General features: G+C 38.5%; 1 protein-coding gene across 2 annotated transcripts in view; it reads left to right on the forward strand.

Moving 5' to 3' along the window:
• Positions 1-12671, forward strand: part of LOC118271388 (uncharacterized) — a 102882-nt gene extending 90211 nt beyond the window's left edge. The window contains exons 6-17 of one of the 2 annotated variants that reach the window (XM_035587472.2): positions 1083-1352; positions 1797-2113; positions 2206-3756; positions 4215-4404; positions 6673-6807; positions 7243-7402; positions 7831-7972; positions 8508-8627; positions 9015-9225; positions 9387-9557; positions 10333-10551; positions 10842-12671. In XM_035587472.2, the coding sequence (XP_035443365.2) occupies positions 1083-1352; positions 1797-2113; positions 2206-3756; positions 4215-4404; positions 6673-6807; positions 7243-7402; positions 7831-7972; positions 8508-8627; positions 9015-9225; positions 9387-9557; positions 10333-10551; positions 10842-10959 (3604 nt within the window). In that variant the 3' untranslated portion in view covers positions 10960-12671. The remainder of the gene's footprint in view (positions 1-1082; positions 1353-1796; positions 2114-2205; positions 3757-4214; positions 4405-6672; positions 6808-7242; positions 7403-7830; positions 7973-8507; positions 8628-9014; positions 9226-9386; positions 9558-10332; positions 10552-10841) is intronic. The other variant, XM_035587473.2, reaches the window with a different exon arrangement.
• The last annotated feature ends 825 nt before the right edge of the window (positions 12672-13496 follow it).

A 13496-nucleotide genomic window follows, 5' to 3' on the forward strand; every position in this document is an offset into this window, starting at 1 on the left:
TATTGTACCTTGACCAGGCTAAAGTTAATATTTTAGATGAAGCAACTGCAGTTTCTTTAGGAATATCTTGATATTGCTCTAGTAAACCATTTAACTTAATACTACGAAGAAAATAGATGTAGTTATCTACAACTTATTAGTCAGGTAATTGCAAATAACTATTCATTAAGTATAAAGAGTTCCGGAGCTGCAGACAACGTAACAGGTTACCGGGGCTCCGGCTCCAAGCAGGAACGGGGTGGTTTTTAGTCAATAAGACTCTGAGGCTCTAAAATCTTTCCCCCCAAAGGATTTCCCCCCTCAAAAAAAAAAGTATAAAGAGTTATTTAGCAATATCCTAAAAAAAGAGTCCATACTTGTCATAAATTATATGTTACCATAGCCAGAGCAGAGTGTACCGCTGTTTTATTGATTTCTACCTTTTTATTACTGCGGCTTTAGGCCTTGGCATGGTAATTTATGTGCTTATTGACTTATGCAGATGTAACTAGAAATCATTACTGAATACCTAATTTGTTTAGTGTATTCTGGTTTCTAGTCTGATGGCCAAATGACAAAAAGATAGGTACTATTTGTTTTTTAAGACACAATTTGGGAATTTCATTTTCTTCCATTCTTGTTATCTTATTGCCAATTTCAGCCATAAAAGTCAGTTAATGTTTAAGATATAAAAAAAAGAAAGAAAATAAGTTTATTTGGCCGCAAAACACACAACATAACAAAAAATAGTAATAAAAATAATGAGTAAAAAAGAAATAAAATACAAAAACAAAAAAAAGTTTACATTATTGTGTCCCACGGATGCACCAAATAGGTCCAGTTCAGCATGTTTGGGAAAAAGCGACCTTTTGTGTAGATTTCTAAAGATACTTTGCAATATTAATGTATTTAGGACGATTCTGAATTATTTATACACTGATTATTTGGTATAAGATGATAATGTATAGTTTCCGATGAAAAAATTAATGCCTGTTCGTTATTTATTTCTTCCTCTTGCTGACACGACAGGCTAATGTTTTCTTATTCTTTAGACATTATAAACAGAGGAGCACATGATTAATTTACCATTTTATTTGTTCCAGACAAGTTCTTGCACACATAAAGAACATACCGGAGTTAATATTGCTGGGCAACGTGTCTCCAACAGTCAGAAGACTTCCAATCTTCTCGCTGATGGTGAAGCATCCTCGAGGTACCTTCCTCCACCATAACTTCATCTGTGCAGTCCTCAACGATGTCTTTGGAATCCAAGCCAGAGGTGGGCTGTCCAGCAACCTGAACTACGGCTCCGATGTCCTCGGAATCGACAGCCAACTTCTAAAGGAATACGAGAAACTTCTAGACGTTGAAGCGTAAGTACAAATATTGATGTCAATACAAATTGTTCAAGGCGCAATTGGTTGAAACGAACGAATGTGAAAATAAATAATACTAGTGAATTCAAGTGGGAACAAGCCTAACTCTAGTCTATCTGGAATTCATTACGGTGTTAGAAATTATTACTTTAATGTCATATGACGCAAATGTTTCGTTAAAGCATCTATTTCTACACGACTGTAATTCAGCGTTAATTTATATTTAACACTAACCAAATTGTTTTTTGTTCACATACAATGTGTCTATTGGCATACAAATTGATGTAGCTTCTTGAGCGTCGGCTATATTTTTAGAAGCACAAACATTTGGGCACTGCGCGTTTATATTACAAATCTGTTAATTGTATCTCAAGGCTAAATAATTTGCACGCACATACAGTACCAGCGTGTTTGGTTTTATCAATGGAATTTTTCTTACAGTCAGAAGGAGGTCGCTCGGGTGCGCAAACTCAGTGATGTAAAGGCACCCGAAGTCCCCATTCACAATGAACACCTGAGACCTGGATTCTGCAGAGTTTCCCTGCCCTTCTTTATGTCAGATACTGAACTGGCCTTCGTATTAGAGGCTTTGAAGATGGTGGCCACAGAAGGTTGGAAGATCTTACCTCAATACGTTGTGAACCCTGAAACAGGACAGTGGAGACACCACACCTGTGCAGTACTTAGGGACAGAAAGTCATTGCACTCACTGAGGTTCAATGACGGTAAGATGACCTCGCACGAAAGAAGAATTTCTGGTTAGTATTCACTCTATTTACATTTCAATGTGTAAACATGTGTGATGTGACGTTAATGACTCGATATTTAATTGCTATCGTTTTTATTTCAGGTCCAGGTATTTTCCCACAAACATATACAGAGACTCTGCAAACCGCTAGAAATCTGTTCAACAGAGCCAGGAAACTGGCCATGAAGTGCTCAACAGCTGAGCCAGAAGTCACATTCAACCCACGCATAGACTATCTCAGATGGTTTATGTTACCTAAAGAAGCCCACGACCTTCTTCTCGGTCGGTCGGGTAATGTCAAACATATTGTGCCATTTGACCCGTCAGGATACACAGGAGCAAGAAAGAGCCTGAATCTGACGAGGTCTTCCATTACTTCTTCGCCCATATTGGGATCGTCGCCAAGACATTTCAGTCTCTCAGCCATAGACGACTGCCATATATTTAGACTGAAACAGAAAACAAAGTTCTACTCGAGAGAATCAAGTCTACGGGAAAATCATAAAGAGGAAAGTGAAACACCTCCAGTGCAGTTTGCTGTTGGAGAATCTGTGTCACCACTCCGCATGATACCACAGAACAGACAACCCCAGCTAGTCAGGTCAAGATGCTACAGCTTAGGGTCAGACAGTCCACCAGCAGCACTCAGCGCACAAACAAAATTAAACCTGGGCTTGAAAGAAACCAGCCCCAACAATGTCATAGAAAAATCTAACTTCTGTAACTGCGGAAGTCAAACAGACCTCCAGTCCTTGGACGACCCCATGATCTCACCTGGCAAGGCGTTCTACAGCACACAGAGCAGCACATCAGTATCTGACTGCAGCCAAGTAGGACGAACGTCGCCGACCACTTCACTAAACTCACAGACCTCAGAAGATATCCAGGCTTATGTCAAAGAAATGACCAGAGAAATAGCAACAGAAATAAAGTCAGAAATTCGCGAAGTCATCTCCAAAGTAGATGACATTTTAGAGAATTCTGATTCGCTCGAACAGTCGAATCTTAGTATGAACTCAATATCTAGTCAGAGCGATAAGAATTCAGTATCAGTCATAGATGTAGCTGAGTATCTCATGGGTATGTCACGAGAAATGGCTTCGGAAGTGAAACACGAAATTCGTGAAATGGTCAATCAGGTTGATGAGATGATATCCCCGGACTATACAGGGTCTTGTTCTCGAAAGAGTTCTCCGCCACAGACTGGTCGACAAAGAATTGGTTCTGGCCCTGAGTTAGGACTGGACCTAAAAAAGGCGCCAGCCAGTTTGAGGAAATGTCCCACTAGTCCGGTATTGCCTCAGTATGATGAAGATGAAGGTCGTTTCTGCAAGCGGTCTCCAAGTACAAGTTCTCCAAAGTCTGCACAATGTACACCGTCACACGAAGCGTCAGGGCCTAACAGCATATCGTTCAATTCGAGTGAGACATCGACACCAGACACGATCATTCAAGTGGTAACGACACAGAACTCGCCGATCCTCCCTAAATCGCTGAGTTCACAAAAACTATCGGATGACGAAGCAAGTTGTACTGACGTCACATGCAGACATTGTTGTATCAAGAAAAACTGGTGCCAAAACCCCTCAGTCAGTTCACAAGACAGTGGAATTAACATGACGTTCACAGAAACCGACTCATTTCTAGAATTCGGTAAGTAGACGTTATTTATGACTAATTTTTTAGACAATAATGGAACCCGGATGAATTCGGTGCGCCTGCTAAGTGGTGTCAATAAATTGTTCACGTCTTGTGGTTCGAGTCGACGACCCTGAACGGTTCAATGTCAATAAACACTGATTGACGAAAATATGCATAATTTCTGGTGGACGATAGTTGATTGATTAGATTATCATGCGATAGATCTTATCAAACGAGATACTATCTTAATATTAATGTTAATAGCACAGTATTCATAATACAGACAATAGTCAAACCTCCTATTAGATGGGACTTACAACACAAATGATGAAAAGTGAGTGTACATTATATAGCGTGCCATAATGTGCACCTCTACATACCCCTTCGGGGATACAAAAACGTGACGTTACACATAAAACATTACACTGAAATCAACAATAAATTAAAAGCATTTTAAAAACCATTTACAGATTCGACAACCAAGACGAGAAAGTTCCAGGGCAGACTACGGATATGCCAGAAACACGAGAAGAGTGAAGTGCCAGACATTATAGAGGGCGTACCGGTGTGCTCTGGTGACCACGTCCGCCAGACCAAGAGGTACGACGCCACAGACTCCAGCAGAGTCGTGTTCGCTGAAGATCCTGAAAGACAGAATAGGTAAGAACATTCATATCTAGAAACTAATTACACTTTAAAATCATATTAAACTGAAATGCGATAAAGGAACCGTCCAGGTCCGTATGGCCAATATCCATTATCAATAGACACTTAAAATTAGTCATTGAGCTTTATTAAACACAGCTAGTACCTACAGTGCCTTTTACCTAAAATTTAGATGATCTTGTTATAAAATGTCTTTCTTTACCAATAGGCCTTGCTAAAATACATTACTAGGTCTAATACCGTTATACCAATAATACGTATTTGTACTTACAAAGAAACATAAATACACCCGGAGCTGCGGACTACCTAACAGGTTAACAGGGCACCGGCTCGAAGAGCAGCAGTACAAACGGGGTGGTTTTTAGTCAGTAAAAGTCTGACATTTCCTCACGCGTACCCAAGGCGGAGAAGCCATTAGATGATTTGCCCCCTTAAAAAAACCGTATACTTATTTATCATTTCCATCAAAAAATAAAGTTTGACGTTAAATACCCTTTAAAAAGACGATCCTCATAAAGTTCCATTGCCAGCTCGTCAATCCAAACTAGAGTAAGGTCGTTAAACTATTTGCTACCCACCACGGCGACTTGGCAAGAATTTAATGAAGTTTAAATTAAAATCAAAATGGAGATACCACGGGGAGAATTTTGGCAATAAATCAAAGCGTATCCATCCAAGCATCTCAAGTTTCTCTACAGCTATCCATTTTAACGTCCAGTTGTTACTTTTAATAGCATTATTCTCTATATTTTAAGATGTTTTATCAAGAATTTTCTTTTAAAACGTGTTTATGATACATAAATAGTGACGGTAATAGAAATAGTAAGAAATAATCGTTGTTTCTTCTAAAGTAACTAATCTATGAAATGTTTTTTATAGAAGTAATGTGTCAGTAATGAAAGATGGAGGAGGTCTTTTAGTTTACATACCTGAATTTGTTATTCCATCAAAATAATGGTACTAATATTATAAAGGCAAAAGGTGTGTATGTTTGTTACTCAATCACGTCAAAACGGCTGAAGGGATCAGGATGAAATTTAGAACAGGGGTAGATTATAGTCTGGAATAACACATAAGATACTTGTTATCCCACGGGAACGCAGGCGAAGCTGTTGGCAGAAGCTAGCCCAATATATTTTTTATCATACATCATAAAAACTAAAAAAATTAAAACATAAAACTGCTCCAATCAATCATTTAGTTTGCCCTTTCTAATAACGCAGTCTCGTTGTCATCACATCTGATTGATCTCAAGTTCAAATCGTTAGGCGCCATTTTATATCTATCACCAATTTGCAACATTGTAACTGGGTCAATGCACTTGACGACAATGGAGTGGAATATTCTAGTCTCTTAGTTAAATACTGTTTAACATGTCAAGTAGGTACATGACTAGTCTCTATGTTTTGTTTAGTTTATGCAAACGTAATATGGTATGAATAGAATAGTTTAAGAAGTGTCTCATTAAAGAATGCAATTTTGTTAATTGACAAAATACAATAAAATGTTTAGATGTTCTTTTTTTCATCCAAAAACTACTGAGCAGATCTAAACATAGCAAATTGGCACTGAGATAGATTATAGTCAAAGTTTCACTGGTTTCTTTTTTACGTTTTTCTAAATTTTCTCAGTAGTAGCACAGAGTCTGCAATAGGTTCACCCCCTAATACTTGGGACTTATCACACAAATGGTGAAAAGTGCGTGTATATTGTGTAGCGGCATTACGAGCCGTAACGTGCACCACTGCCTACCCCTTCGGGGATAAAATCGTGACGTTGCATCATAGATTATAGTCTAGTATTTATTTTTAGCCTGGATATGTGGGAGGAGCCGCTGGTAGAAGTTACAAAGTACATAAACTTCTTCATGAGTCTTTGTCCATTAACCCGTAAAAGTATTGACAAGCAGACACATATGAAGAAGTTTTGTGTTATACTTACCGTGTTTATAAGTTACCAATTTGTCTACTACAAATAAGGAAAGGACTGCACGGTTGCTGCGGTGGCTGGGCAACTGGCTGCCGCGCAACGGGTAGCAGGCACGATTCCAACTCGGAGCAACTCTTTGTGTGATCCACAAAGTGTTGTTTCGGGTCTGGGTGCCATGTGTATTGTGTATGTAAACTTGTATGATTGTGAACGTACCCACAACACTGGACAAAATCCTAGTGTGGGGCAACGTTTCATTTCAAAGATAAGAAAGACAAAGTTTAAAAAAACATCTCAGTCCTCTCTAACCCTCAGTCTCCTGACTTGTTCTAGAGCCACGACGGCAGTGGACTCAAAGCGCTGCAGCCGCTCCTCCAACGCATCCTCGAGCTGTTCTGATAGAAGCTCTCGATCCAGTGGATACGGTACTGACCAGAGGACCCATGATGAACGGTTTTATGATAGGAGGTTAGTTTTAAACAAAAACATTACTTTAATTAATAGGGATGATAACGGGATATGAAAATTAAAAATCTAAGTAGTCCATTACTTAGATATTGAAAAAATATTTGACACGTTTTTTTTTCTTATATTGTCATGTCATTTTGTTATTTTGCAAGAAGTTATCGTTTAAAATAATCGTCGTGCTTCCAAAAAGTTAACTTGTAACCAGAATATGACATCCACGGTTGAGAGGCTAATTGATCTAAGGAATATATTAGGATCTAAATTATTCGATGGAGAGAAAAATAACAGTTATTCCGAATATATGTATATAAATTAATATCGCAAAAAAATGTCGCTTAGATCAATTAGCCTTTCAACCATCGTAAATTCTCGTCATTAATTTTATTTGCTATCCTAGACTAGATTTTAACCAAGAAATACCTTTCTATTCTCCAGTGAGTCAGAGTGCCGTACATTCAAGCCTCACTGGGAGGAGGAAAGGGAGGAACACGAGGACAGCAGTGCCTGCAGCGACGCGTCCCTCACAGACCTCACCTTAGACGACGACAGCAACTGGCACTGCCCTCCCAGAGCCGTTTGGAAACCCACTGTTGAGGTAGGAATTACTGTAGAGAGTCTGACTGTTACATTGTACTAAGTATTTTTGTCCAGAAACATTTAGTACAAGTTTGCTTCACGTTTAAAATAATAGAAACAAGAGCGCGTTCGGCGCTCTGATAGGTCGGTTCGAATAAACCAACCAATCAGAGCCCAGAAACTTTAAACGTAAAACGTAAAATTCATCCTAAGGCTAAGAAAAACTATGTTTACCAAATCTGACACACACTAGATTTTTATAAATATTTCTTTGACAAAATCGCATCAGGTCTCTTCTCTCTCTAGAACCAGTGAGTGACAAAATAAGTGTCTAATGGTAAAAGAGCTTTAATTCTGTCGTAACGAAATAAAATTCAAGACAGAGTACAGACTAAAACTCTTTTCGAATATATAACAAAAGTATAATTATTCAACGTTTTCTTGCAGGCCATCCACGAGTACAACATGATCAGGCCCGGAGACAAGGTGCTGGTGTGTCTGTCAGGAGGTAGCAGTTCCATAGCGCTCCTACACACTATGCACCACTACCAGCTCTACTGCAGGGCCAAGGGCATACACTTCAGTATTGGTAAGATATTGTTCATATATTCTTGCAAGTAACACCTAAATACTAGCACGCACTAGCTCGTATTAATCAAAGTGCTTTAGTATTTATTTCAAGTACATACTTTAGAAATGTCAAAATAGAATAATCCGTCTGTGAGCTAGGGTAGAATATAGGTCCCTTAGAGTCGTAACAGGCGTTGCACCGCGGGGGCTCCGGAGTAGGTCTACTAAGACAACTGGGTGACCCTTAAGGTGTTGAGGGCGACCGGGGTAATTTTAGTGAAGTAAAAATCCCATACTCTTTTATCTTTCTTCTCTTTTTTTCTTTTGTCTTTTGTCCCGGAAAAGCTAGGCGACTTTTAAAGGTTTCGCCGTCATCAAAAAATTACCCTTAGAGAATATCATTTGAAAACTACTTACGAAGATAATTTCAGGCGAATGTATGAATCGTTACTTAAATGTTAAAAATTAACTAATCCAAACATACAAAGTGATTAAAATGATCACCTGGTTTCGTAGTAAGTCAAATATTTAATGTGGTTTCCATCTATTTACAGGAGCTCTATTCGTTCACGAAGCGAAGTCGCAAGTGGATCCTTTGCACCTGATGGCGTACTGCAGGACTCTTGGAGTCAAGTTCATCTACGAAGACAAGTTTGAAGAGGATGAACCAGAAAGTAAGTAGTGCCAGTAGAATAGAAGTATTAATGGATAGGACTATTAGAACTGAGTCCTTTACATATAACCTACGATTAACGAGGTCCTATCCTCTCTAAACTAATGAGGTCCTAGGTAAAAACCTAGGACCTCATTAGTTTAGAGAGGGAGTTTTCTGACCTCTTGCCTCTCGGCGGGAAGTCATTGGATGATTTTGACCTTTAAAAAACATACTGGAAGATCTAGTTCTTAGTTATTTTACTCATCACCCTTTACTAAAAACTTAACTCTATCCCTGGATATGAAAAAATCATTGGATGATTCCCCACCCTTTAAACTTAAAAAAATCTTCAATCTTCCACGTCTAACTACCGAAGATCACTATATCAATTCTCTTTAATTTTCAGATGTAATTTGCAACAACCCTTGGAGCCTAGCAGCGGAGGCGACCCGTTGGTCGTGTCGTAGCACTCGTAAGCGCGCCATTGCTACGGCGCTGGCGCACGGCTACGGCGTAGCAGCGCTCGCGCAGCACCTCGACCGCGCTGCTACGGCCTTCGTAGCAGCCGCTCTGCATGCTGGAACATTGAGGACTTTGAAGCCACATTATACTCTGCGGTAAGTCTTATTAATAAATCATGTAATATGCGTATGTTCATAGCTGGTTTCTCAATGTTCAGAAGTAAATTCAATATAATAAGTTAGGACCAAATCAACTAGCAATGTGGTCTTCTAAAAAATATGTCTACCAAGTATAACATAAATATATTTTATTCCAGTGACCACGACATCCGAATAATCCGGCCGTTTATCTACGTGCGCGGGCGCGCGCTGGCCGCGTTCTCCTGCGCGCGCTCACTGCCGGACTTCCGCCTCGCTCCCCACTCCCCCCACTCCCCGGACTCACCGCCCAACAGCCCCGCTCATAGTGACGACAATGGAGATAATGGGTAAGCTAACATTAATTAGTAAAAATACAAAATATGAGGAGGTTCGCAATTATCAGCTCGTGGAAAATCTCTTTTAGTATTTCGCAGCTATGATCATTATTTGTGAACTATGTATATAAACCGGTTTCAGAAACACTTTCTTTTGTTGTAAGAATTACGATATATGCGATCCTTCCGCATTTTTCCTAAAACCCAAGGATCCCCATCCTTCACAGCTCGCACAGCAATCATATATTAATACCAATCTTTTATATATATAATTCTTCTGTACGTGTGTATGTCACTGAACTCCTCTTAAACGACTAGACGGATTTTGATGAAACTTTTTGTGTGTGTTCAAGAGGATCTGAGAATGGTTTAGATTCACACTTTTGTCCGCTGGACAAAGTGTTTTTAATTAATTTTTAATTTATTAGTAGTTGTTGATTTTGGAATGTTTTACATCGGATCCGACATACGGCGCTACCATCGCAGTGTCAAATATTAATGACGTTAGATATTGTCATAACATTTGAATAATAATTTTCATAAAAAAGGTCCAGAATGTTTTAGCTTATTAAAAAAAGAATAAAATTTTCAAATTAACGTGTAGACAGGACAACGTCTGTCGGGTCCGCTAGTAAAATATATAATGCATGCTGTAAAACTCTGTAATTGGCTTTATAACCTCATGTTCCTTTACATACCATACTATGTACTTAAGAAAGTAAACTGTAGAGTTTCCAATAAATAAATAAATGAACAAACATCTATAACTCCTCTTTCCCCCTTTCAGTAAAGACAACATTCTGGATGAGACACTAACCGAAGCCTGCAGTTCATCAAACAAGCAACTGGCGCAAGCAACAAGTGAGGAGATACAGGACAAGATCCTTGCAGCCTCACTCTCAGAGCCTCTGGAGAGTGCTCGGGACCTCCTCGCCTCTCAGGAGAGGATGTACCCGTACCTCTTCACCAGCCTCAAGAGTGCGTTACGTCCTCTTTTTAATGGCAGGTTAGTTTTATTATCAAAGCTTTGGAATGAAAGGCCTAGATTTTGGGAAAGGTGACCTAAAATATGCTATTATTTTAAGGTCTTATTTTGGATAGGACATTTTGACTAATTTGAGAAAGTTAAAGTTATTACTTAAATTTGGCCTGGGTCTAAATAACACATTTGTATTTATTACTCATAACAAGTTTTTTTTATTTAAAGAAAATTTATTTAAAACCAATAAATATTGCTAAATCTATGCTTGGCTACTCAAAGACTATCTTATTGAATACCGATTTCTTTTTTTACAGAGATCTGAACAAAGATCAGAAGGAGCAGCGTCATAGGAAGAAGTCAGTCATACAAATGAGGAATGGCGCACCAGTCTATGACTCGGACGAGGACAGTGAGGAAGAACTGCTTCCGTAGGCGACTGCCACCTGCCACAGCTGTCTGCCACCCGTGCCAGGGTGCCAACTACTCTAAAGTGCCAGATGCCAAACATGCCAAGTAAAATAGTATGATTTCAGCTACACGGTGTAATAGAAAATGATTTGTTATGCTTGTTATTTTCATGATTGTAATTCAATGTACTCCAATCTGTCTAATTTTATAGATTTTCAACTTTACAATTTTGTAATAATGTCGAAAATTTATTAACTTGTTGGAGTGCTTTGATTAGCCAGTATATTTAATTTTATATTACTCCGTGACCAAGATGCAGCTGTAGGCAGGATTTGGTAACTACAGAGTGTTTTCAAGCCTTCCGTGGCTGTCAAATTAAGCTGGCAAAAAGCAACATGGCGGCCTGTCAAAGGCAGGTGTCATGTCTATTTGTGTGTTGCCAGTTAAAAAAAGATGTGTTCTGTGTATGTAAGGAAGCTAGGGTGGATGTAATTCACCTCGGGAGAATGCTATATATTATGCCATTTGGCAATTTTCTGGTAGTGTGTGTTAGAAGTCGGCTCGTGATTTCTCAGTGATTGTTTTACTTGTGATCAACTATGTTATTGTATGCGGTAGAATGTTCGTGGCTCTATAAAATTCGTAAGCCTACGATTTTTAATAATGATATTGGGACAATTTTAATAGATGTTTGATTAGCATAGGCCTAATTATATGGCCTGATAGTTATGAGACTTGTTGCTACAGAGCCACTGAGATTCACCCGCAATATATTCTAGTTTGTAACTTAGAGTGAGTGTAACATTTGATTTGACGTTACGAGTAGATTCAGGGTTGCCATGTTGATAATATTTTGTTACTAATAAAATGGTACGTTTTTTTTATTGATGTATAACTGTGGAATTGAAAACAAAGTGCATTTGTTATAGTCTGTTATTGTAATTAAGAAATATATTTTTCAATGTTGTTGTATGAATCAAGATTGTGTATGGAGATGAAATATTAAGTGTATAACGCGGTCTATTTATTCGGTTGATGAGAGTTCAAGAAATATATCCAAGTGTTTATTATATACCGATTTTATTTTAAGTATATGTTGAGTACCTAGGAAGGTACATATAACTATTTTGTGTAACGTAGTTATAAAGATATGATGGTAGATATATAAAAGATTTAATTATACAAGTTTACAAAGTAGCGAGTACGAGAGCTGTTTGTACAAAACTTCGAAGTTGTTTGTTACGCTTTTTATAAAGATATTAATTTGCTTACCGCAATAGTTTTGCATGTATTATATTATATAAACAAGTTTTTAACTACATTTTTCTACGAGAGCGAATGGTTATTTTGTAGAGACATCAACAATCACTTTCCGTATGGCATTACCCTCCTTTTTGACGTAGTTGGGTAACAAGGAATATGGCTGCTGATGTGAGACTGAATTTCGAATGTTGAGAACTCATTTTTTTAGATTTATTTTTTTCTTTTAAGTTTTTATTTTGTAATGATTATTTTTTTGCGTCATTATGTAACTATCTACTTATTATTGTCTACGTTTTATATTGCTCGTGTATGCAATTTTAGTGTTTAAGTGAAATTCCTAAAGTTGGGATGTAACTAGAAGTAAGTGTGAACTATAATAATCTTGAAACAACAAGTCCCATTAATTGCTTCCATGATATAATTATTGTATTCATATACATATTGTCGTATGAAATAAAAATATGTTTTAATGACTTCTGTGTTTTATTTTCTTATTCCCGTTTTGGAATTTTATTAAGAAAAAAGAGTAAATCAATTGGCTAGGACTAGTAATATCCTCCGTTTTTTTATGATATAAGCCGGTAAACGAGAAGACGGATCACCTGATGGTATGCAATTGCCGCCGCCCATGGATACCTGAAACTCCAGAGGCGTTACAAGTGCGTTGCCGGCATTTTGGGGGTTAGGAATTTAAGGGTTGTTGGGGAATCAGGGATTGGGAAGGGAGGTAATTGGACCTCCGGTAACTTCACTCACACCACGCAACACACGCCTCGGTTTTTTGTGGCCGTGGTATCACTCCGGTCGACCGGCACATTCGGGTCGAAGTATGGCTCTCCTACACTTGTGTTATATACTCCCACATAGTTGTGTCATAAACCGCTCATAACATCAGGATTTTTATTGGGTTGGGCAGCAGTAGTAATGAGTTTTGCACTGGTGCCAGTGCACGTTTTACTTGGCATTTGCACTTTATATAAGGGAAACCACCCAATTACTTCACCGCCTTGGGTGAGGCGAGAGGGAGTGTCAGACTCTTACTGACTATAATCCACCCTTTTCCTACTCCTGCTCTTTGAGCTGAAGCCTGGCAACCAGCTAGGTAGTCCGCAGCTCTGCAGCAGTCGCACTTGCGACAGCTCGACCGACGGCAGATATAAATGGTAAATCACTACATAGTATAAAACAAAGTCACTTTCTCTGTCCCTATGTCCCTTTGTATCTAAATCTTTAAATTAGATAGAGTGATTCAAGAGGAAGGTTTATATGTATAATACATGCATAATATACCTCCATTG

This window comes from Spodoptera frugiperda, chromosome 9 (genome assembly GCF_023101765.2).
Source record: "Spodoptera frugiperda isolate SF20-4 chromosome 9, AGI-APGP_CSIRO_Sfru_2.0, whole genome shotgun sequence".
Taxonomy (NCBI): Eukaryota; Metazoa; Arthropoda; class Insecta; order Lepidoptera; family Noctuidae; genus Spodoptera; species Spodoptera frugiperda.